Raw genomic sequence first — 25,245 nt, 5'->3', positions numbered from 1 at the left:
AAGTTATGCAGATTATGTTTGTGCAAAATGTGCTCCACTTAGATTGGCCTGATGAGATATTTGGAACATTTTTTCCATTTAAGAATCTGTTTTAACTTGGTGCAGAGACTTGTATGCAGCCTTCAATAATTTGTGGAAGTCCAGGGAAGGTTTAAAAGGAGAGAAAAAATATTTGAGGCAATACGAAGTTTGCCGGGTAAGCTTGTTTGTATAATAATTTAGGCGGTGACTCAAGGCCACACAATTCAGAATATTATGTATATAACTGAACCTTTGAGACAGTAATCTATAAGAATAGAATGATTAAATGAATGACTTGAATTATGCTGGAACGAGTTTCCGCGGAAGCACAGGGTAATCTTGTTTATTAGAGCTTCATAAATCAATACTTCATCACTTATTACACTTATAACCTATAAAATAGTAATAATACGAGTTATTATGAACAACTGTCGCGATTTAAACAGAGCGTTGCAAGTATTTTAGAAAAAATATAGCACAATTAACCTCGTTTTCATGGATAAGTGGCTGATGAATAATAATAGTGTTATTAAGAAATAGGCGTAGCGTAGGTTGTGCGTACCTTTAGTTAATTGGTAGTAGTGACGAAAATCTAGTTGTATCTCATGTTTGTGGTCAAAATATTTTTTGGTCTGTTATTCTATTTAATATCAACAGTGATAATCCACTGGTGGATTTACAGTGACAATCCACTGGTAGACCTCCTAAACCTACATAAAATATTTTGTCATAATCTCCAGCTTTTTTTTTTTTTTGAGGGGGAAAATCATTCAAAGACGTTTCCCGCCTTACGCCAGGCGAGAGGGAGTGTTTAACTAAATAAATACCACCCCGTTCTTGCTTCTGATTTTCGAGCCGGAGCCCCGGTAAACCTGCTAGGTAGTCTGCAGCATCGGATAATCTCCATGCTTGGCAGGTCTGTTGGAGATCACAGTTGAAAAAGTATGGGTTTATCAGAAAGCGCTGCTAGCCGTTCTCTGTCAAATCAGTTGTCAGTCGGCTTATACACACCCAGGGGAAGTGCACGGGTACTCACAAATATATGTACCTACATATTATTTTCTGTACTTAATATGTGACGAGGTGTAAACGTTATACAAATTACACTGTAGTGGTCAATAAACCAAAGGCTTTGGTTGACCATATTGTCAAAATCGCTGAAAACTCGACAGCAAAATTTAATATTACAAAAACCTAGAATATAGATACAGTTTTACATGGCTTCAAAACTGAACCACATAACTTGAGACAGTCAAAGCTGAACTTATATATCTATAGGTAGCTTTTTTATGGAATAGGGGGCAAACGAGGTTACCTGATGGAAAGCGATCAGCGTCGCCCATGGACACACTCCCAACAACAGCAACACCAGAGGAGTAATTGATGCGTCGCCGGCCTTTTAAAAAGGAATACGTTCTTTTCTTGAAGGTTTGAAGGTCGTATCATATACCTTCCCAAGCCTGTAGAAATTTAATTCCGAATGCAAATTTAGAATGTTTTATGGTTACTAAAAATAGACTTATACTTATTTAAGGCATTAAATCGAACCACCTGTTTGTATAATTAATTCGTGAATAGCTGATTTCTTTATAGAAATAAATTGATTGCAAATATTTTTTTATAATGTATCGTTATGGTAAGGGAGCCGGTTTATTTTTTGTCATGAACCTAATTGGGTTACAATATTAGGTTTTAAAAACGAATCCTTACTATTTATAGACATTTTAAGTTTATTTTCGTAGGTAGTCCTAGTAATCAGTGTGATAATGGCTCTGGATGCAATTCAATTCTAATTAGTACATCAGCGGTTATTTTGTATTTGATAATTCTGATGACGGCGTATCAGTCGTTAACAAGCCAGAATTTTTGAAATCTAAACCTTTTTGGTACGAAAATAAGCTTTAGTTTAAACAGTAACCTTTGTCTCCTTGCCGTATTACAGCTCAGAGACTAAAATTAAGGTAAAAAAAACATTATAAGTCTAACTAGACAAATCTTGGAACTTCATGCTCACTTAAGCTAGTCACAACTCCAAACAAAACAAAGCGAATGATAATTCAGTAATGAGTATAATGCACGTAACTACGTACATTAGAGGTTTGGCCACTGCGACCGTGCAGCTTGCAACACTTCGGAAGCCGAGCATCGAACCGTGGCCACGTGCGTTCTGTGGAGGTCACAATTACCTATGTACTGTATTTGGTACTTCTCTATATTTTGGTAGATAATGTAAAGGCTCAACCTGCTGCAATCTGTTATGTTTTTCAACAGCTACATCCATAAGTCGGGCTACTGCCGGACAATAGGGCTCAAATTGATGGACACCCACCAAAAGAATAGTGGTGGTAAAAATTATTATTATTCTACTGTTTTCACAGGCTGTGAAAATAATACAATGTGATAGGGGCGAGACTTCTAACCCGTTAAGGCTGAGCACTACACCTAATTTTATCGACAAAAAAAATAATATGGGGGTTGAACCCCTAATTGAAAATATTGAAAAATAGTGATGTTTTCGGTAAAAATAATTCACAAATGATTTTTTTTCTCACCAAAATATTATCAAACATATGAAAAAAGTAATGAATTAGTTAGCCAAGGTTATTAGCTACCGTTTGTTGTTTTTTTATTTTGTTTCTACGACGCATACAACCTTTGATATCAAAAAAAGTAAAAAAAATATTAAAATAGCCATAACTTTTAGGGGGAGGGGATTCGACCACTTCGACCCCCGACTTTTGTCGATAAAATTAGGTGTAGAACTCAGCCTTAACGGGTTAGAAGTCTCGCCCCTATCACATTGTATAGTATTACATCGTAAACAACAGGTGTTAAACATTTAGGCTACAGAGTGTCTCTAAGCGCCATCTATATTTCTTATTATGAACTAAACAGAAAACATTTTAGAAGGAAACAAATAAATGTATTTATAAATCTTTGTGAAACAGGAATTATTCATAAACTTTTATTAAACTCATAATAAAAACATAAATATATAAATTACTATCGGCCTTACTTATAAAAATCCACTAATCAACAGCTAAGCAACTAATTAACTAATAACTCATTAACTCCTTAATTATCAATTAACTATTTCTTACTTATAAACACTGTTTACACGTCACTTAACTAAGCAATGGTTAAATAACGTTTTTATTTTATACGCTGCCAATACCAAACGTAAAGCTACATTGTGATGGTAAAATTCCTGTTATCCAAAGAGAAATAAAAAAATCATAACGTCAAAATTCTAAATTGTGTCAAATATTGTCAAAAGAGTGGTAATTTCAAATTTTTTGGTGTTGTATAAATATACAGCGGTGTGGTGTTTTTGTTGTGTTAGTGATATAATGGAATTGAAATCCGCTAAGAAAAGGGCCCGATCTTCAAACTGGGATGAAGAAGAAAAGGTTATTGTCATATTAAATTTATTGTTACTTGTACTGTATCTATCTTGTTGCACCAAAATACCTGTCCAAATTGTACTAACTCTGAACTTTGTTATTTTCTTGCAGAGAATCTTAAGACAACTTCTAATGGAGAAAATTGATATTATAGAAAAAAAGACACTACTACAAATACCAATGCAAAGAAAAAAGCTGCTTGGCAAGAAATATTGTCTAGGTAGCATTGTTTTATTTTAATTCTTTCATTTCTTTCATTATCTCTACTACCAAAGTGGAAAGCACTCATGTTTATAAATGTTAACCTTTTTCAGTTTTAATAGCCTTAATAAAAAGCCCAGGGATATGACACAAATTGTCACCCAGTGGCGTAATACAAAAGGCCTAGTTAAAACTAGAGAGTCGGAGTATCGGCGGGCCAGGCAGATGACTGGTGGAGGACCTCCACCACCAAGTCCAAGAAGATCTCGAACTAATTCAGTCATTGCCTAATGAGTTTGTGATTGACAGTAATGTTTTTGATAGTGATAGCATATTTATTGAAACAATAAAACAGGTATACATGTATAGTTTGATTTCATATTGTCGCATAGTATGATTTATTTATTTATTTATACATTATTATAATTGTCTATTGCAGTCACAGTCAACAGCAACTGAAAAGATGATGTCAGAATCTGGGTTAGCCACCACAGAAATAGCAATTATTGTAGATTCTGAGAAATCAACTCAGGTACTGTAATCCAACTATCAACTGAATGAAATCATTATAATAAAATATTCATTAATAATAATATGCTCTTCTTTTTCAGTTATCTAATACTCCTGATGTGGAAGAAAATCCAATTTTATCAACACCACTAGCAGCAACAAAAGTAGAGAAACACACAATAAAAAGGGAATTATATAAGCCTAAACACAAACCTAAACAAAATAACAAGGTAACATCTTAATCACAGTACTTATGGTTATGCCTGATGGTTGCATGATTTTTTTCATAAATGACAAAACTGACTGTACTGAATAAATTATGTATGGCGCTAGTAATGGCAAATTTCACCAAAGTTGGCGCATTTAATAAGGATTATAAAATGGTATAGCACTTTGCAAATTATTTCTTAAATTCGACACAAAAAAAGATTTTTCAACAAAACTCCGTTTGGATGAATTTATTTGAACTTACTAATATTTCTTCTAGTGTACTCAAATCATACGTTACAACCTCGTATGCACTAGACAACACTTTGCACGCTATTTGTTATCATCATGTTGAAAATCTGCGAGGATCTCTTGTCAAACAACATTGTCTGTTTACCCGTGATTTCACTACCGCGTCGATATGCTGTGTACATGAATGTGCCGCGTCCGTTCCTTTTGATTTTAGGTACTACACATTTGATAATGTGTTTGATGCACTATGAACATCATATTGCAATCATTCAATATTATTTAGAGAAACATGAGACACAACATCAGTTCCTCTAGTAAGTCTAGTAATATTGCCGACGAAAGCTGTAAGCGAAATCATGAGTAGACAGGCAATGTTGTTTGACAAGAGATCCTCGCTGATTTTCAACATGATGATAACAAATCGCGTGCAAAGTGTTGTCTAGTGCATACGAGGTTGTAACGTATGATTTGAGTACACTAGAAGAAATATTAGTAAGTTCAAATAAATTCATCGAAACGGAGTTTTGTTGAAAAATTCTTTTTTTGTGTCGAATTTAAGAAATAATTTGCAAAGTGCTATACCATTTTATAATCCTTATTAAATGCGCCAACTTGGGTGAAATTTGCCATTACTAGCGCCATACATAATTTATTCAGTACAGTCACTTAAAGTAAGGTGAAAATTTTATTCAGAGTCTTTGGTTCCTCTAAAACTAACAATGTTTTCCAATCTAAAGCAGTTGGCTAAGAATTTATGATTCCATATTACTGGAGCACTATTCAGGTTAATGTAAGGAAGACTGCAGCTGAAAAAATTAAGATTTATAGCAACAAGAGTCAAAAGACTGGCACAGGGTGTACTTTATCGTGGATAACACATAAGTCACTGTAATTTAAAAACTGTAGGACTTAGAATTTTTTTTATATTTTTCTGATAACAGTTGGAACCTTGCTGATCATCTAGTGCCCGTTGGACGTCGACTTCAGGGACACCCTGTATACATCTTATTGTTTCTTTTTCAGATTGCTGATAATTATGAGGAACAATTATTTCTACTCACAAAGAAGTGTAAAGAAAATAAAGAAAAACGGGAGGATGAATTGCATAAGAAAAGAATGGCAATTTTGGATCTAGAACAGAAATATTGGGAAAAAAATTTAAAAAAGTCTAAATAAAACTATGTATTTGTATTTTAAAAGAAATTCTCAATAAAAATGTTTCTGGTTATGTGTGTCAAATTATTAGAGTCCTGTTCAATGGCCTCAGTGTCTTCATCACTGTCTGTGTAAGGGGTTTCATAACTTAAAGTGTCATCAAATTCAATTGCTAAATTGTGCAATACTGCACATGCAACAATTGTCGTTTTAATCGTATTGAAAGACCCTCTCATTATTTCCAAAAGTATCCGAAACCTTGCCTTAAGTACACCAAAACATCTCTCAATTACGTTCCTGGTGCGAATGTGGCTATAGTTGTACCGCCGTTCTGCTTCGTTGCGGGGTCTCAGTACTGGAGTCAGTAAATATGGGGTACAAGGGTATCCACCATCGCCTATAAGTTTTCCTTTAAATTCTTGTTCTTCAAATCTCCTTTTAATGGAACTCTCACGCCATATTCTTGCATCATGAGTACTACCCCTCCAGTGGCAAACTATATCACAGATCTTCAAATCTGCATTACACACCATTTGAGTATTAATAGAATAGTGTCCTTTACGGTTTATATAGTACTGACCAACATCTCCTCTATGCAATGTGCAATCTATTGCACCGGTAATATGGGGAAACCCACAAATTGCTTCAAATTTCCGAATAGTTTCAGTCTCTTCTCTTAAATTTGAAGGCATTTTAATATAAATGGAACTTTTCGACGCCAATGCAATAGCAACTCTTTTAGCAGTTCTTGATAAAGTCTGTTGGCTCATGCCATGAATTTCCGCACAGTCTTCTTGAATCTCATGGCGGCCCCAGTATCTTATAGCTGCCATTACTTGCAACTCCACAGGTATACTGCCGCCCCGGCTATCCATGGACAAGTCGTTTCTTAAGATACATATTTATAATTTTTACCATATTTCCTTTACTGAATCTGTAGCGATGCTTGAAGTCGCTTTCACTCAATTCCTCCATTGGGTTCGATCTTGAATTATATATTTTTACTCTCCTTCTTGAACCAATATTCCTGAAATTTCTTATTTCTTCTATCTCGTCACGGTATGTGCGTAATTCATTATCGTCGTCAAATATATCCATTTTTTAATATTTATCCACTTCACTTTCCTAAGTAGCGGAACAAAGCCCAGCAAACAGAACTCAATTCAATGCGAAGTTTGCATGTGCACTTTTACGAATATCGGACGCCATTTTGGTAATTAAGGTCTTTAAACAAGGGTAAGACACTGATTAAGTTGACAGCTATTTAAGCAGTCGCTAAGACATTAATTAGCGTTAATCATCGTTTATGAGTTAAAATATTTTTTAATACGTAGTTTAACTGTGTCTTAACTTTAGTGATCGTTTATAAGTAAGGCCGTATATAATTGTCAACAGATTAATAGTAAAAATAAAAAAATGTTTTTTGTAATTAGTGACATCTATGCTTCAAAAGGTAAACTAAAAGCAAAGTTGTAATTCACAGACCACTGTACAGATGTCGCTAGTAACTAGTGTTAGTACTGCCATCTAGTGTCGAGTAGCAGAACTGATACATTATTATTTTTTTTCTATAATAATATAGATGGCGCTGTACTTTGATTTTTTCTGTGTTGATGTTGCACAAAGTACTTATTAAAATAATTATAATGATTACAGATAATTAAAAAGACAAACTGGAATTTTATTGTTATTTTGTATTAAACTAAGCATAGTCATAAAATATAAGATATTATAATTTCATCATAAGTACAGATTAAAATAAATAATAATGTTGTGCTTAGGTACTATATAATGTATAATAAATTTAATAATTAATATTCTCTTCTTATTACATGATTATTTATTTTGACGTTTAGGTACCTGCGAAATTTAGGTATTCATAACATAATTTTATTTTCTTATATAGGTAACCAAGGTTTTGGTAGAGGGATATTACCTGCGATCTACTTAGACTTCATTAGTCGGGCTATCCCCAACTAGGTTAGGGTCGATATGACATTGACTGGTTTTTATTTAACGCTGATTTTTCTTTAATAAGTTTTAGTTCTGCGTGATTGCACACTGATCCTTAATTTACATGTGAGTGCCGTAAGAGCCAATCTTTTCCGCGGAAGACCTGCCGAGTTGCCGGGGCTGCGACTCAAAGAGCAGGACTACTCCTGCTCTCCGCTCGTTTCTAATAACAGGGTATTTAGTTACTAAGAGTCTGACACTCCCGGTCGCCTCACCCAAGGCGACATTGGATGGGCTTTCTCTCTAAAACAACAAAGAGCCAATCTCTTAAACTGCAATCGCTAATACCACAATCTCCACGCTTAGCAGATCCAAGCGTAGAGATTATGGCAAACCCTCTTATGTGCATGAAGCCTAAAAGTCCTGTAGACGACAGGCAATCACAGGTTATTAATATTGGTACCTATATAATACCTAATACTTAGATAAGATAAATTCAATAATTCTATTCCTAACTTAAACACTTTATTAAACTTGAATTTACCATTGACAGCCAACAAGCTACGCATCTCAACACTAAAAGCTTCTCCCAAATATGGTCTTCAAAAATGCATGTCTCGTAAATTCTATAAAACATTTAAGCAAATACCTGAGTGATTAGATAGGAGTTATTAGCTTATAACTACATAATTTACTTGTACAAGTTAGACTATTAGCAAAGGTTACGTCTAATATATTTAGCAGTTGGTTTTAGCACTGAAAGTGATTAGGACCTTCGGATTTATGTAAAACTAGATTCACACCCGCGGCTTTGCACGCGGCTTTTTTATGGAGTTGAGGGCAGATTTCCAAAAAAATAATCATGTTAGTCTCAAATAGTCCACATACCAAATATTAGCGTGAAAACTGCGGAATGTATCCATAAAAACTTCCAATCCCATCTTAGGAAAGGGGGTTTGAAAAATCCAAAGGCTGTGTCACTCTCCAGCCCCACAACTATCTTCACACTTCACACAATCATGATAATTATAAACTCGCACCCCGTCGCGACGTGAAGAAAGGACAAACACACACAAGAACACATCCATTTATAATAAAAATACTACGAGTAGTATTTTGTTTACGGGAATTTCCCAAAAAATCTTCCTTGTTGCCATACCTACTTAGGTAAAGGTAAGTGTGATGATGTTGCAGTGTCATTGTAGGTAAAAAGATGACGACACTCAAACCCTTAGAGGTTTTCGTTGTGTGGCTACATTGTAATGTAAATAAAAATGTAAGTGTTTAGAAATATAAAAATATTTTAATTCAACATCTATTGAATGAATGGAATGAATTACACTGCTGCAGGACCAAGGACCTCCTCTACATAAGAAATTTTATAATATAGGTACCAGTGTTAGAAAAAGTAGAAATTAAATCAGATCTGATCAATGTCTTTTAGAAAATGTAGAAATTAAATCAGATCAGACCAATGTTTAGTTGTGATCAATATCATATCATATCATATCGTCACGCCTTTAATACCCGAAGGGGATGGCAGAGGTTGCACATTATGGCACATAATGCCATTGTGTACACCCACTTTTCACAATCTATATTGTGAGTCCCATGATTACATGGGACTCACAATATAGCAATATGGCTTACCACCTATTAAGGTGGTGAGCCTATTGCCATATACCGGACACATTTCCAGACTCCGTGCTACCACTGAGAAATTTTTCGAAAAACCGAAAAAAGCCCAGTAATACTTGGCCCGACCCGGGAATCGAACCCGAGACCCCTTGCCCGGCAGTCGCAGTTGCAACCACTCGGCCAATGAGGCAGTCATTGTGATCAATAATAGAGCTTAAACAGCCAATTTACATTTTTCAAAATTATAGAAGCACTATATTTTTATAATAACTATCGTGAGACGCACGGTGCTCATGATGAAGAGTCCCTCTGTGACTTGAAACTAGTAGAGCTTTTCTCCATTAATATACGTGAGTAAACCGTGATCTTTTAGTTAATACAGAAGCGCTATCATTTTCTGATTATGGAATGTATGCAAGACCGATGTCGACCCGGGTGCTGTATATGCTAAGTATTAGCTCATCTTGCACCTGGCAAAATCTTAGTTATCTATCTACATAATATAATCTTATTTATTTTACCTATGCAATGTATATTTATTGATGTAGGTATTGAAAGACTCCTTGATTTTCATTTTTGCGTATGAGAGAAATTTCACTAATGCCAATGCAACGTTATGTTAAATAAGATGTAGTAGATAATTGTCAATTAATTTTTATTAATAGTAGGTTAACTTACTTGGTAATTTGGGAAAAAAACAGTTTGAAACTCTAGTAAGTGGAAGATAAGATTCAAATTCTGACTTTGACTGCACGGTTGGTGCGGTGGCTGGGCAACTGGCTGCCGCGCAACGGGTAGCGGGTTCGATTCCCGCACGGAGCAACTCTTTGTGTGATCCACAAATTGTTGTTTCGGGTCTGGGTGTCATGTGTATGTGAACTTGTATGTTTGTAAACGCACCCACGACACAGGAGAAAATCCTAATGTGGGGCAACGTTTAAAAAAAAAAAAAAAAAAAAAACTTTGAAATTGATGAGATCGTGTAATGTACCAAGTCTAAATAATTTATGGAAACTTCTTGTTATTAATATTACACATATTGCGTAAGACATGTTGTGTAGAATAGTTAATTAATGTGTACCTGAGCCTAGACATGTCTGGTAAGTATATATGTCTATACATGTAGGTATATGTTTAGATTTCCTTTCAACAGATCGTGTGTAAAGGGGAAAGTCGATGAAGTAAACACAAGCTTACGTGATTGAATCCATTTATTTCATTTTATTATTTAAATCATGTACTTATACTTCACATTTAGTAACAAAGTCTGCATTGGAAAATTATGCAATTCGTATATAAAACATAGGTAATATTCACATGGTATTCAGTTCATTAATTCACTAACATCTAACGGCACATTTCTATACAAACTTATGTATAACTTACTCATTACATAAATAAGCAACTTACTATATAAGGCTAAAAGTCTTTCTTGGCTAAAACGGCATGTTTTGCCTGCTAATAATACTCGAGATATAAAAAGAGAAATATTAAGTCATTTTAGTTAATACACAGCGTACAAATCAGATTCCATTTCAGCAATAGAAATAAAGAGATTATTAGTATAAATTAAATAAATACTGACGGTTAAATTCCAATAAATTAAGATCAACTTATTAATATAGTTTCGTCGTAACGTGAAACAGAAAATATAACAGTTAAGTACAAAGGAACTGAACAGAAAGGCTTACAAACTAAAAACTTTCAATAAATTAATGATTAATATCTACAGAATACTAAATATCACAGAGAAAGTACCCAATACTTAATCAACAATACATTGTTTCGTCAAGCACTTCGAATACAACCAACGACTGGTGTTAGAGAGCGTGCGCTTACGGACCTACCAATAAATAAGTACAACAGGGACTACATCGATTGTAATTCAAATAAATAATTAGTCGAAGCGAAGATTATTTTAAGTCACAACAATCAACTAGCTCGTTCATCTTTCAGTGTTCTTATTTCTTTTATCTTTCTTCTCTTTTAGTTTGGCCTCGTATTCGGCACATTTGCTGTTATTTCTAATAACTTTCTTGCCTCGGGGACACCTGAATTCAGAGTACCAGTTGTTGAGAAGGTTGCCGTACGCTCTGAACGCTATGTAGTCGTTCTTCAAACATTGGGGCGCGTCAACCTTCATTTCTAGAACTTGTAAGTTCTTGTTTTTGCTAACTTGAGGCACTGGTATATTAACAGACATCATATTCTCCTTTACTTCGGCTATAGTACTGTATAATCTATGTAGAGTTTTCCCTATTAGTTCGTGGCGGGTTTTGTTGTACGAGCAGAATGGATCGTCGGCGAATTCAACTTCTACTTTGATGAGCAGCTTGAAGATCTCTTGGTACTCTACAAGCGATTTGTAGAGTTTTGGCATCAGGTACGCAAACTGTAACAAAAAGAAACAAGTATTTAGTACATTGATCGAGAAGGAACTGTAGAACTGATAATGATGAATGCTAATGGCTTAGCTAATTGGAATTTACAAATGATAGTAATGAATGAAATCCCTGATACAACGGTCATTGATAATACGCTCATTGTTTGTTACGATTATACCCAAACGTAATTGTGTTGACGTCACAATGTCGACGTAATGAAGGTTGGACATTTTTTATCGGAGTGTCGTGGGTTTATCTATTCTGATGCATAAGTATTATAAAAAAGACATTCAGTTTTTTTATCTTAATAGATTTGTAAGTGCCATCAGTATTGACCCTTGAGGTACTACACGGCTGTTAAGTTTTCCCAAGAGTTTTAATGATCATGTAATGCAAATGTAAAGGAAATTAAATACGCAAGTAAATTTATAGAAACATTAAGACTTTTACAGTTGTATAACTGTCTATTAAAAGGGTCAGAGTGCGAAGAAGCTTATGTGTGAATTAAGCGCGTCACATCGAGGATAGTTTACGTCGCGGCAAATTCGTGTCGAGGCTACAGCGCCGTGGGCATTTGTGATCGGTATGACTATTCAAATGATGCTATTAACACTACAATCATACTATATGTGTTTGTTTCAATAGCGTATTGATGAAATTTTACTTAACAATTCGTTTTAATGACACTTTCTCGTCCATTATCTATTATACGCGGCACGACTCTGTCCTCATCTTTATAACTTGGTGCCTGGAACGCGTCGCCATTTTCTTTATTACGAAACAATGCAAAAATGTTAAGTACTGGAACTGTGATTTGAAATTCAAAATCCACTGTTATCCTTTAGGAATAATATTCAATTATTAACCGCACACTTATAATGGACATTTGGTTTTTAAATGGACCGATTATTTTAAAAGGATAAAGACATGAGCTTCAATGTAATTTTATATCCTAAACTCTACCGTGGGTACAACCAAATTAGATTTTTTACGATCTCATATTGTCAATATTATTATAAGATTGTGGTTGCAAACAATGGCGTTCTAAAGCGTTGCATTAAACGTTTATTTTGAGATGCAATAAATCAAGTGACTGTATGTGTGTTGCTTTAAATAATTACGTAAAGAATTGTAATAGACTAGGTAGTTGTAGTTGAATGACATAATCGAGTGTTGCTACATGACTGTCATAGTTTATTGGTAAAGGTTGGAATTCTAGATTATTATAATAATATTTACATTATTCGTATCGTTGATTTGTACAAATATTCGACTGTCGTACTATAAATTTGATCCTAAGCACTTCAGATATTTTGTATTAATGAGTTACTAAGTTATTGATTTGTTTGGTTTTGCTTGAAGAAGCTTTCGTCAAGTAGTTCAGTGTCACATACCATTGGTTGTGGGCGTAGTTGAGACACGCAGTTATCAATGACCAGCCTTTATCAAGCGCATGCATCAACATTTTCTAGTCCATTTATTTCTTAACGCATTGTATCATGTGCTATAACCGTATTATTATTTTAGTCTTAACTTTTAAACTCTATCATATTGAAATTACTTTTTATTTCTTTGTTTTTGTTTCTTGCATCTGTATTAGAATTAATATCAACTTTTACTTTTAATCTTGCATCATCTTTGTGTTTATTTCCATGTATTTTTTGTTTGTCTATCACTGAAACAGATCACGTTTCTTTATAGACAATGATGCGTTAACAACGACCTGTATATAAGTACCTGACTAGCCGGTTAACCTCGATACTTGTAATGGATCGTTTATTATTGTCCTTTAAAAATGCGACATATTTATATTTCTCTATTCATATTTATAGTCGCTTTTATTTTTATTTCTTATTTTAATATTATTTATTTATCTTTTACGGTGATAAGTTTTAATATAATAAATATACTGTGTTTTTTACTTATGTCATATTTTAATTAATTTTAATCATCTGCCACTATTCATTCAGTCATTCAGCCCATGATGTCACCACACGTACCTACATATTTTGTAACAAAATATTTGTGGAATGTAAAGTCCGTTTAATTCCCGATACCATTTATTCCGGCATTATAAAATATACCTAAATTAATTCCATTTATTTATCTGAATATAACGTAAAACTAATATGACTAACATTAGTGTGCGATTCTTCCTGCTTCCACTTAGCGGCTAATGAATGAACTCATCTCATCACTCATTGTTCCAGGAACATGAACCTGAGACGTTCGGCTTTTGTTTGTGTCGATTCGTATGTCACCAGCTTCCTCTACTAAAGTACCCGCCGAATGAATGAGTGATTCACTTCAGCAGCTGTCTAGCCAATATTTTAACATATTGTTTTAATTTGGATAGTCTGTAGGTAATTTTGTGTCTGGCTCTCGAATAAAGGCAGGAAATACCGAATTGAAATTCTATTATTACTGCGCTCGTCAACACCATATACGTAATCTCATGAAACTTAAAGACACCAGTCCTTGTATACAGACTGTATTTAATCCCTCGAGTATTTAGAAGGCAATAAACAATCGATTCTAAAATTAATCGTTAATATTTTACGGTTCATAAAAGCATTGAGTACATGTCGTTGCGTTTTCCCAACTATTGTGAAGGCGCGACGCCGAAGAAATTGTCGGAGCGAACGATAATAAAAGCGTCGGGCTGTGTGAGCAAATATGGTCGTGTATTAAAAGCCTGAAAACCCGACAATAAGCCGTACATTTGCCTTAAAGAGGCGAGCTTAACCTCCGAGACGTGTCGCAGACAAACGCGCCACTCCGGAATCGTAAGTTCACATTCGTCTCACTTGGACAAATAATGTGTTTTTAACATTTCGTGTTGTTTTGTTAAATCGTAAATACTGTACAAACACTAGCACCGAGCGACCGCTAAAGCCCCGGCCCCTTGTCACTGTGAAAGCGCACCGTGTTCCAACTTGTGGAATTTCTGCCCTTTAGTCAAACACTGAAAATACCGGCCGCGCCGTGACTCGCAGAATTGTGTGAAAACAAATCCACTACAAATTAAAAGTATCCTTCGGAATTGTCCACAGAGCTCTTCACTCGAAAGCTTCAACGTGGAAACATTGAGGACCCGATAAATTAAACCAACATGAGTATTGTGTGTCCACATTATTCTTTCTTCGGGCCCTCTATTTTAACGTCTCATTTGAGCAGTATTTAATTTTTAAATTGTTCGTATGTCAACTAAAGCCGGAGCGTAGAGATCACTTGAATTCTAACGCTTTCCTTTGCCCAATGTCAAATATTTAAATTTCTTAAGTGGCCGTACATTGACTGGCTGGCGAGACATAGGTAAGAAATATTTAATATTCATCGGTTGGTGCACTGGTCGTCTGCGGGCCGCTATGTTAGGAAATTATTTGGTCTCCGAGTCGCAGCCGCGGCCGGCGTCGAGTGTGTAAGGACATGTGACGCTTCGAATGCACACACACTTATTGTCTCGCGTCGCATTAACTTTTGTGTACTAATTAGTGGGTGACCAATATGAATACATAACAGAAAGTCTCGAACTCCAGATGTGTGTTCGGTAAATAATAAAGAGAGGCTTATAGAAGGCTCGTTAAATATTGCTTGTGTGTTTATATTTTTACGAACCGAAACCGGTACGGGCAAACGATGAACTGAATACAATTTTTATCATAATTATAAGGTGTTCTGCTGAGATACCTACGTGTAGGATGCGTGTTGAGCCATGGTTTTAGGATCGCGTGTGCGGAGCGAAATCATGCGGTGTCAATCTATGCAAATTTCCTTGAAACATTTAACTGGCTCCTTAGTTTGCTCTGCTCCCACAAGCGCTAACCATAAGCCTCTGATTTATATATCGCCAGTATTAAATGAACCTCTGGCTGCGGACGAATGTGTTATTTTAGAATACGAGTGAACCGATGATTGGGGGTCAAGTTTTCTTGGTAATGAATTGTGGGCGGCGTCATCTTTTTTCGAAGCCATCATCTAGATTAGAGGGTGATAATTTTATTTGGTGTGGGTTTCGTGATGTTTTCATTTATTGCTAATTAATTCAAAATCCTTAATTGTTTGTTTTAGAGACATATCATAATTATGAATAAACACTTATAATGGAGAATAATTTATGAAATCTTGATGATGATTAAGTGATTTCTTGGTCAATGATGATTTTATAAAACATTAAAAGTTACTGCGATTTTCAAACGAGAGCGGCTTTTGAAAATTAAGGCTTGCACATCTAGTTATTGCCCTTAAGTACAATGTGAAGTAAATAAACGCGGTACAAAGGCCGACCACATGTAATTTGGATCGTCGGAACCTCATTTAAGTTGCAACGGTGAAGCCTCGAGCACGGCTAATGTACCCGGGGAACCTTTGTCTCAAATAAAGCAAAAATAAATTAAAAATAATGTAAAAACATTGAACGGGCAAAAAGAGTGATGGGCCGGACCACCACACCCTCGACGCGAGTGATCGCCCGCAATAATTACACTGTCAGATGTACAAAAATTACATCAAATAATTTATATTGCGATTAATTGTAACAGTTTGCATCACATTCACCGAAAGCGACAAGGTTTTTAATTTCGAGCAATGTTTCGATCCGTGCTAACGTGCTAAAACTTGTCGATAATTCAATGAGGTCATTTGTTAAATGGAAGCAGAAACAATCTTATCTACACTATTTGATATTTCATCATAGATGTCTATACATTGAATTATGTGATTATTATGATACTTTAAACCTATTAATATAATGATAGACTGCTTTCGAACTTGTGTTACTGTCAAGGCAAAAACTTAAGGTATATAATTAATCAGTGCAAAAAGATACTCACTTTGCGTTCAGACATGGTCGCGCCACGTTTTTTGTAGCTGTAGAAGTGAATATCGACGAAGTTGATGGTGGGCAGCCAGTCAGGCATGCCGTCCCTGTACTCCCGCGTCTCGTTGAGGACTTTTCGTTCCTCGATGAAAAACCTCCTCGTATTCGTCAGTTTTTTTGTAATCTTTCTCGTTGCGGTCTTGAAGCGATCTGATTGGACGTTTTTCTGTCTGACGTGTTCTGTGTCTTTGGCTTGAGGCATGACGGTTTGCTTTCTGTGCGGCCGTCTCCTGTGTTCCACCACGCGGCTCTCTAGCTTCATCCTCAAGTCTTTGGTTGGTGCTAACGCCTCGTGCTGCCGCCTCTCATGCCTAATTTTGTGTTCTAGCGTCCGCGCTTCGGATGGCATGACAATCATTGCAATTACTACTAGTACTGTTGTAGCTACCAAAAGCTTTTTGGGAAAACCTGCAACAAAAACACACATTGTTACCATCGTAATACAATAAATTGCAAGTTTGAACATGTGTAATCTTTATTGCAATGATATCGATATTATCTTTACAATTGTTATGAAAAGAATCGATAAAGGGACATAACATATTTTCAATCAGACACTGTTTGTGACTTGCTCACGTTTCGAGTCTGTTCGGATTTTGTAAGAAGATTCCTTGAATGTGTTGCATAATTTGGGAAAAAAATCATGCACGTTGAGGAACGAATTCTGTGGGATTGTTGACTTCAGAGCTGTTTCCGTGGGGTCACATAAAAAATAATAAGGTGCGTGATTATGGTAACGTTGCTACATACACGTCTGTACGATCTTCATCTCCGAGCACTTTCACACCGACCATTAGCCCGGGGTGGGATGCGTGAGGCGGACGTGGCTTTTGTAATCAATTTCGGCTTGTGGGAAATTGTCCGATTTGTGTACCAGCAAATACGACTTACTCAAACGATAGTCGAATTACGAATAACGTTGAATAATTTAAATAGCTCTACTATTTTAATCGACTACTGAAATGAGTCACAACTAACTAATAGTGAATGAAAATTACGTTTTGCAAGATTATGAGTGACATAATTATTTTGTGCACGACGACGCACATAAGCAGAAAGCGTCACGCCCATTGTTAATGTTATTGCACAAATATACATATATTTCGCCTTGTTCGATTTAACGTTTGACAGTTATTGAAGGTTTTGATGTTTCGCGCCGACGCCATAAAATATATTTTATGTCCCAAGCAATTCTGTAGAGGCGATGTTTTCAAACTTTTAAAAGGAAGCACCACCGGCTTTGAAAGCGTAGCTTTGTTCAGTTGGAGTGCTAAAACATAGAAAGTACTTGTTGCAGTTTTTATTAGTTGCGTTGTGTGTCCTCAAAGAAAAAATACCGATGATAAGTAGGCAGAATAAGTGCTATTGTATTTTGTTTGAGAAATTATATTTAACATTTGATTAGTTTCGGTTGTCCGTCTGTTTGTTGGGATGTGGTTCTTCACGTGTGCCCAGAAACCCGTGACCACAACAAGATTGATGGTGCGGTCACTGATAGTTATTATATTAGTCCCGTGCGGTTTTTCAGAACAGCAAATCAAACACGTTACGTCTATTATCACATCGACTGAATGTTACAGTGAGTTTACACTTTAGTATTACGTCACATGAGGATAAACCGAGGTTTATGGGCAGTGAATCATTAGGTCAATTCGTGTCGTTGACAATATAATGTATGTTAAGTAAATACAGCGTAACGTGTCCATATGTGAAAAAATATACGAGTAAAAACTTGACACTCTGTGTTGTGACGGAGCGGCTGTGTTACAATTATTTTAGTCTGTGGCCATTGTGAGTGGTCAGTAGCGATGTCTACATTGACGAGATCATCAAACAATGCTAACGTATATAATTGTTACCGCGAAAACCGGGGACGGACTGTGACTTTTCCACCGCGGGTTTTCCCAACCGTTGGTAATCTAGACAACAATTTGTATCCGAATAGACACGCGTAAATATAATAAATAACACAACCGCAATATGCTTTATAATTTTTAAACCGACGTGTACAAAAATGAGATGGATTTTTAGTAAAAAAAGATTTTGATTTTTAATGACGACGGGCCATGAATGATTTATTATTCACAACAAAACAAAGTCCTTAGGTTACCTAACGTAACATTAGTACATAGCAATTGTATTCTCTCACGATTTTCAAATTGGAATCTTGTATGGATGTTATTACTGTTCACAAAATTTCGTGTCATTAAGTTAGTTGTAACACGAAACAACTTTAGATAAATTAAACAATTATTGATGTTAAAAACAAAGTGCACTGAGGGATCAACTGTTAGGGACACAGAAAGCAAAGCTTGTCTGTATCGGATGACATCGCGAGCGTGTTTCAGCGAAGAAACCCTTTGATCGATTGCCGACGGCCGAATGTTGAACATTCTCACACGATCCGCGCACCGCATTCGATTCTTGATACATCGTGCTTCCAAAAATGATCAGCGAATTAGCTTCGACAACGATTTTTATACCGCATTTACTCATGTCTCATTGCACCTCATGTGAACCAAGATTTGAGCGCAAACATGTTTCTTTCTAAGGAAATTACGTAGGCTAAAATACTACCGATATAATTATAGTTTATTTATTTTTATAACACTTGTGGTAAATACAATTCCGCATTATTGCAGTCGATGTTATTAGTAAACCGTTCTAAATTATACATATTACGAGATTAAGGAAATGAAATCGTTATTGCTCATAATTTGATCGGCATATTTGAATAATCTCCTTTTAATGTTTACTTTTTTTTAATGTCGTAAATAAAATAAACAATTAAGAGCCGAGAAAAATCTTAACTCAATAAATCTGTGTAGACGGTAATACGATAGCTTTATTAGTTTGCGTTCATTTAAGCTTACCCACAAAATGAATGTCAATTGTTTACATTCGACGCGCGAATGAGCCGCACACTTGAGTTCGTCAAACAAGTAATTAAGACGAGGTAAGCGTTAAAGCTTTGAATTAAAATTAGAATATAAACACACACCAGTTAAAAAGACATCCATGAACAACGCATTGATGTAGCTCCTTTGGGCAAGTCCATGTTCATGCGAACAAAATATTCCCGATAAACGAAATGTCGGAAAATGATATAAGAACTTTCCAACCGAACTAATTGTCACTGGTCGCAGGAACGAAACACTCGCGAACTGTCAACACTAAAAAAAAAAAACACAATTTTCGAGTTTGGAAGTCACTAGTATTGTATGAATATTAGCACTGGATTTATAAAGTGTTGTGTTGTCGAGCGTGTGTCACCGGAGTGGTGCGAGCAGCGAGTGTGCGAGACCGGCGCGCGAGCAGCCTCCGCTCGTTGAATGGGCACCGAAATGCGGCACCGTACGTCAAATAGCCGGTCAAACACTATGCGAAATCCCTTACCCGCCCGCCGGAAAGTGAACTTCGACCCTCGCGGAGACTTCCTTACGCCTAAAACTTTTTAAAACTTAGTTCTCAAATATTCTGTATCCATTTCAAAAATTGTTACCCATTTAAATCAAAACTTTCATCATTACTAATATTTGTTATTGTTCATAAAACGATGGCATCATCCAATTACACGAAGTTGCGAAATTAAGGAATTCCTATTATCTATTTCATTATCGGCCAAACGACTCGAGATTTTAGTCTTGTTATCGATCTTGATTTAATGAGGTGGTGAGTCATGATATTAATGCATTCTAGCCATGGAGGATACACTAGAAAATTGAACATTTACTAAATAATAACTAGGGACATTATACTAATATTGTTATGGAATATAAATTATTTAAATACGATATAAAAATAATTTATAAAATAAAGGCGCGTCTCTATGGACGTCTATTTCCACATCTTGTGCAAGTGAACATTTATTCGGTTAGACCTCGCTGGTGAATCATCGATGAGTCTAACCTAAAGTAAGTTTTTATCGGGCATTAGTCGCGGCGCGCCGACACAATACTAAACCCTTGGCAATCTAATTAATTATATCAAATACACGCGACTATTAGGTACTCGAAATTGTTATGGCCAATGTTTTTATTATTATTGCGTAGGTGTAATAAAATAATCTAAGTCAATCAGTACTTTGCAGGTACTTCCCGATACCACATGAGACATTGTTAGCAAGTATCCTATGAAACTGATATAGAAAACTGAATAGCTACAATAACGAGTTTATGTAAATGAGCGCCTAGATTTAGAGGTTGTTTGATTTATAAACAACTTTCGTTTTCTTTTTCACTTGTCAATGACTGGTCATCATGAGAAATAAGTGAAAGAGTCCAAGGACTACAAAAGAAAGTAAACTGTGAGTAAAAAGTATGCCAAGTCTGGGAAAGAAGGTGGCATAGATGGTGAACCTACGTGCGACGTCGGTCAAACAAATCCTTCGATGTAGATAAGAAATCTTCCTCACATCTTGTTGATGTACTGGTCGTTCTAAAATGTGTTCGTGGGTGATTTTCGTGGCATGTAGCCTGCGGTTTAGAGATATGAGCGAGCGTCTCAATGTTTACATTGACACGTTTTTTGTTCCGTGGTTAACAAGGCGATGCCATCGTACCTCTGCTTAGTGATAGTGTCAATATCTGATCATTTGTGATTTTTTTAGTTATTTTTAGTTGAATGTTTATTTTTAATTTTATTCAATAATATGAATGATATAAATATAATTACTAAAGCAATAAATAAATATAAATGCAATAAATTAAACGTGATTACATAAGTTTCAGAGCTCGGTGACGTGATTTATGTACCGGCTACGTCACTATCACTAGCGCGGAGGCCGAGTGACCTAGTTAGCGCTTACAATTTTTCTCCCATCAATACAAAGGAGATTCCCATCGCGATCGTTTCCGATTACTGACATAATAACATGACTTACATTTATTACACGATTATCGTTTTTATGTAGAGACACTTTATAATGGAAATAGGCTTTTCCGGCGGCGGTCTCGCGAATGACTCACGGATTTCCCGAATTTTTCGCTACAGTAAATTCGTTCGCGATATTGGCGGCCTCCTGAAAGCCCACAAGACCGTGTCGCATGAGCTCACCATTACTCACTCCCCATAGAAAGTCGTTAGATCCGTGTAATATAAAACGATTCGTCATGACACAAATATTGAATTTTAAGTGCTACACAGTGATCTATACTTACAAATAAAATTTGCTGTTCCGTAATTCGTTTCCACATTTCCATTATTTACGCGATATCTGACCATTAAACAATTGATGTAAAATTAATAGAAAAATTGTCTGTATGTTTGTAAGACGTAAGATAGAAAATTGCTGTAGAGGTTGTCGGAAAGTTTTCTCGATTCGTGAGTGTTGCGCGTTGAGTGGTGTGACGTTTTGTTTCGTAGTCGGAGCCATAAAGTGTGTTTGTAAATACGAGCGTTATGTAGATGTGTTTCGTAAAATATATAACGGGCAGAGTAACGTGTGCTCGCTAGTAGTGAATATATTTAACTTCTAATACTACTACGTTGATATGTTGCAGGCTGTTTTAAGCAAATATTATCCATCCATCCTTCAGCCGCGGCGTCCGTTACGTCTCTTATGATGATTTGTTTCTCTTTTAAAAAAGTGTGGCTTTAAAATTACTGATAAAAGGTTTGCTATTGCCGCATAAATAGCTTTTTTGTTGAAATCTAAAGTGCTCTACTATGATACTGACCTGAATAGAGGCGGATGCAAATTATGATAGTTAATTATTGTTCAAGATCAAGTTCGGTGGTAAGATAAAGGCAGGATTAATATTATTTATAGCGGTGCTCGTGATGTCTAGCAGACTTTGTTGCCGTGTGTGCGTTATTACATCGGATGCATACGCGTAGCAGATAATCTACCGTAAAATTCCTTTACCAACATAGTTTCAGCAGCTAATTTAAGTTTACCGTAAACTTAAAGACTAGCTTCCGCGACAGAGTCCGCCTGCGGCCGCCTAGACATTGCCAATACGCGAAATGGCATTGTTTGCGAGCCGCAATATAAATCACACGTTGTGCGTACAATTCGAAAGCTTTTACTCATTGTGCACGTACCCTTAACCCCTTTCATGACACAGACTAAAATAAATACTCAATAGGCGGCTCAGGAATGTTCGGTATGCGAGTGACGCGGAAGGAACTGTCTCATACTGTGTCCTCAAAATTGGATAACGCAATTTAGTGTTCAAGAAAAGTTTTATTGTAGTCTATGCTGTCCTAAACAGGTTTCAATTTGTGTATAATTCACAGCAAATACTATTGAGTGCTGTGGCTAAACGGGAATCGAATAAACGGGAGATTTAGTATCAATAGTCGTTTTATCGACATTTACATAATTGAATGACAGCCAGGTGTCAGCTTTAGTTTATCGATGAGTGTAAGTGATACTATGGAAGCGCTTTTACCTTGAGAATTTAATAATATAAATAAACTATTTAAATTATGCAGTTGTTTTCGATTCGATAGCTTCTTTACACTAATTATTATCGAATGACTCATAATCGATTGAGGTAACCGATTTATTTATCTATGAAGTCAAAATTATGTAACCCGATTATTTAGTGTTATTGAGATTGTTTGGCACAAAAAACTTTAATAATAGTAATTTTATCTTGAAAACATATCCGACCTCATTTTGTTTTTTTGTTTATTTTTTTAATATTGGTTACTACGTTCGATGTTTAAAAAAGATTTGAATATCGCACAGTCAGTTATTACTTATCTACACTACCAGTGTTGGGATTACGCATTATACAATACAAGTAATGTCACAATAAATAAATTCATTGGAAGTACTTATATCAAAATAATAGAAAAGATAAAAAATATCACTTCCTTCACTAGTAATATTAGGTCACTGATATACTCGAGTTCTTACAATCTGAAATCGTATGAATACTTTATCACCTGTTGATGACTCTCTACGATTAGATCATCACTCAAGTCATCCTACATAGGGGTAAGACATCGACTTTCTACTGCTAAAAGTTATCTCTACAGCATAAATTAATCGATTATCGAGTGCGCGCGATGACATTTGTTAATAGCCTTTATCGATCTATAAATTATATCAATTCTTTTTACTAAGATAAGAAAACATAATAAAAACAAAAGAGATACTTACTATATCTAAAGGTATATCCTTGTCTCCTTGAGGAACATCCGTTGCAGCAACAAGTGCACGTATCGATCATTTTTATATTAATCGATTTATCACAGATCATAATAAAATAAAATCTTTGGCATAAACTGTCACAACAACTGTCACTTACGAAAAAAAAGTTCACTGTCACTTCACAATTTCAAATTTGGAACAGGTGTAATACACGTGCGTATTCTGTTTATTGAATTTAATTTATGTGATTAACGGGCGTCGTGTTCGTGTCGAGTTCAGGACGATCTCGCGAGCGGATACGTTCAGTTCGCCGCGTTACGTGTAATGTGTGTCCTGAACGGATTTCCACGGCTTTTATGTGGCCGGTCGGCGCTCCCGTGATAAAGGGTGCAAAAAACCGATTGTTTAATTTAGAGGGCCCGGCATGCGCCATTACGTCACGGATACGACGTCGATCGCGATTGGGACGTAAACTCACACATGCTCTTACGCAATAGCTTGTTCAAATAAATACATGTGGCAACAACCGGATCCTGAAGGTATGTGAAAATGCGTTCCTGCTCGCTGTTTACGTGATTCTTGTCGCATTTGACGGTCTGGGTCTAGGTATCTTGTGATAAAATTTTATTTTAAATAATTGTATTTTAATTTGGCCATTAAACGTGTTTGTATGTCAGTTTTGATAAGAATGCAGTTACGATAAGAATTATTTCAGATTACACGGATATAGGAACTTATTGTTTAATTGTATGCTATTGCGATTATGGCAATTAAACACTTAATAAAGGTTTATTAATAGTTTGGTTTAAGTTTATAAATATCTAACAAATTTATTTTTATGATGGAAAGTAAAATATCTAATAAATAAACAATATGTATCATATATTAAATTAGGTTTTTATATTTTAAATTACAAAGTAATATTTAATTCAATAACAATGTATGGTTGAAAATAATAACATTTTAAGGTTTGCTAAAACACGACGAAACAATTAAGTAATTTATAAGGAGTAAAAAACAAATTATAACTTACTATAAGTAATTAATTTAATTTAAAATTGTTAGTTATATTTTAAAAGTAAATACATAAACCTTAAACATAACTTAAGCTAGAAGTTCGTGCCACACACAGACACACATGGCGGTGCACCATTTAACTGCATTGCTCTAGCGAAGTCCTCGTCAGGAGTTTATTTTTAAAATTCCATTTCGGCCATATTAGAAATGCGTTTAAATTTCAGCGGGGGTGTTGCTCCACCATCCCGCCTCCGGCTGAGTCCGCCTCTCGGCCTCATTCCCGAAATAGTCCCATTCGATTGGTCGCTCAGAATAATCTCTTCACCTATTACATGCACTCGCTTAAACTTACACTCGATAATGCCAGTACTTGCAAGTCACGTGGTCAGGTGAGTTCTGTTTTTTGTTCCAGAATAGTGCCGTAATTACATTTGCGTTCACTCAACATGTCTTATGTTTGTTAAATTTTATGCACACAAGTGTACGAGTGTGTAGTATTCTTTTCCAAACTGTTTACGG

The 25,245-nt window shown here is 35.6% G+C and overlaps 2 protein-coding genes and 1 pseudogene across 4 annotated transcripts; 1 reads left to right on the top strand and 2 right to left on the bottom strand.

Moving 5' to 3' along the window:
* Positions 1–3,887: 3,887 nt before the first annotated feature.
* Positions 3,888–5,747, top strand: LOC126912864 (uncharacterized; the record flags this gene model as incomplete). Its single annotated transcript, XM_050707176.1, has 4 exons — positions 3,888–3,981; positions 4,066–4,158; positions 4,238–4,366; positions 5,619–5,747. Coding segments are annotated over exons 2-4 (327 nt in total), but the record flags the coding sequence as incomplete, so codon positions are not given.
* A 17-nt stretch (positions 5,748–5,764) lies between these two features.
* Positions 5,765–6,928, bottom strand: LOC126912918 (putative nuclease HARBI1; annotated as a pseudogene).
* Positions 6,929–10,534: 3,606 nt separating this feature from the next.
* LOC118276449 (uncharacterized) lies at positions 10,535–24,075 on the bottom strand. Of its 3 annotated transcripts, none has more exons than XM_035594762.2 (3): positions 23,719–24,075; positions 16,558–17,012; positions 10,535–11,733 (listed from the first exon to the last, which is right to left on the bottom strand). In XM_035594762.2, the coding sequence occupies exons 1-3, from the start codon at positions 23,816–23,818 to the stop codon at positions 11,287–11,289; spliced, it is 1,002 nt and encodes a 333-aa protein (XP_035450655.2). In that variant the 5' UTR covers positions 23,819–24,075; the 3' UTR covers positions 10,535–11,286. The 3 variants fall into 3 exon arrangements, with proteins under 3 accessions (XP_035450655.2, XP_035450656.2, XP_035450657.2); XM_035594763.2 differs by lacking the exon at positions 23,719–24,075 and adding an exon at positions 19,606–19,960; XM_035594764.2 differs by lacking the exon at positions 23,719–24,075 and adding an exon at positions 17,355–18,705.
* Positions 24,076–25,245: the final 1,170 nt, after the last annotated feature.

This window comes from Spodoptera frugiperda, chromosome 31, assembly GCF_023101765.2.
Source record: "Spodoptera frugiperda isolate SF20-4 chromosome 31, AGI-APGP_CSIRO_Sfru_2.0, whole genome shotgun sequence".
NCBI classification, from domain to species: Eukaryota; Metazoa; Arthropoda; class Insecta; order Lepidoptera; family Noctuidae; genus Spodoptera; species Spodoptera frugiperda.
The sequence above is the reverse complement of the archived record's forward strand: the minus strand, read 5'-3'. Positions and strand labels throughout refer to the sequence as shown.

What these genes read in the sequence shown, in the direction of transcription:
- LOC118276449 (XM_035594762.2), bottom strand. Translation starts at nt 23,818, where the DNA reads ATGATCTGTGATAAATCGATTAATATAAAAATGATCGATACGTGCACT. An exon ending in AGGATATACCTTTAGATATA is followed by an intron (nt 17,013 to 23,718) that starts GTAAGTATCTCT and finishes TTTTTGTTGCAG; the next exon opens with GTTTTCCCAAAAAGCTTTTG. An exon ending in CGACCATGTCTGAACGCAAA is followed by an intron (nt 11,734 to 16,557) that starts GTGAGTATCTTT and finishes TTTTTGTTACAG; the next exon opens with TTTGCGTACCTGATGCCAAA.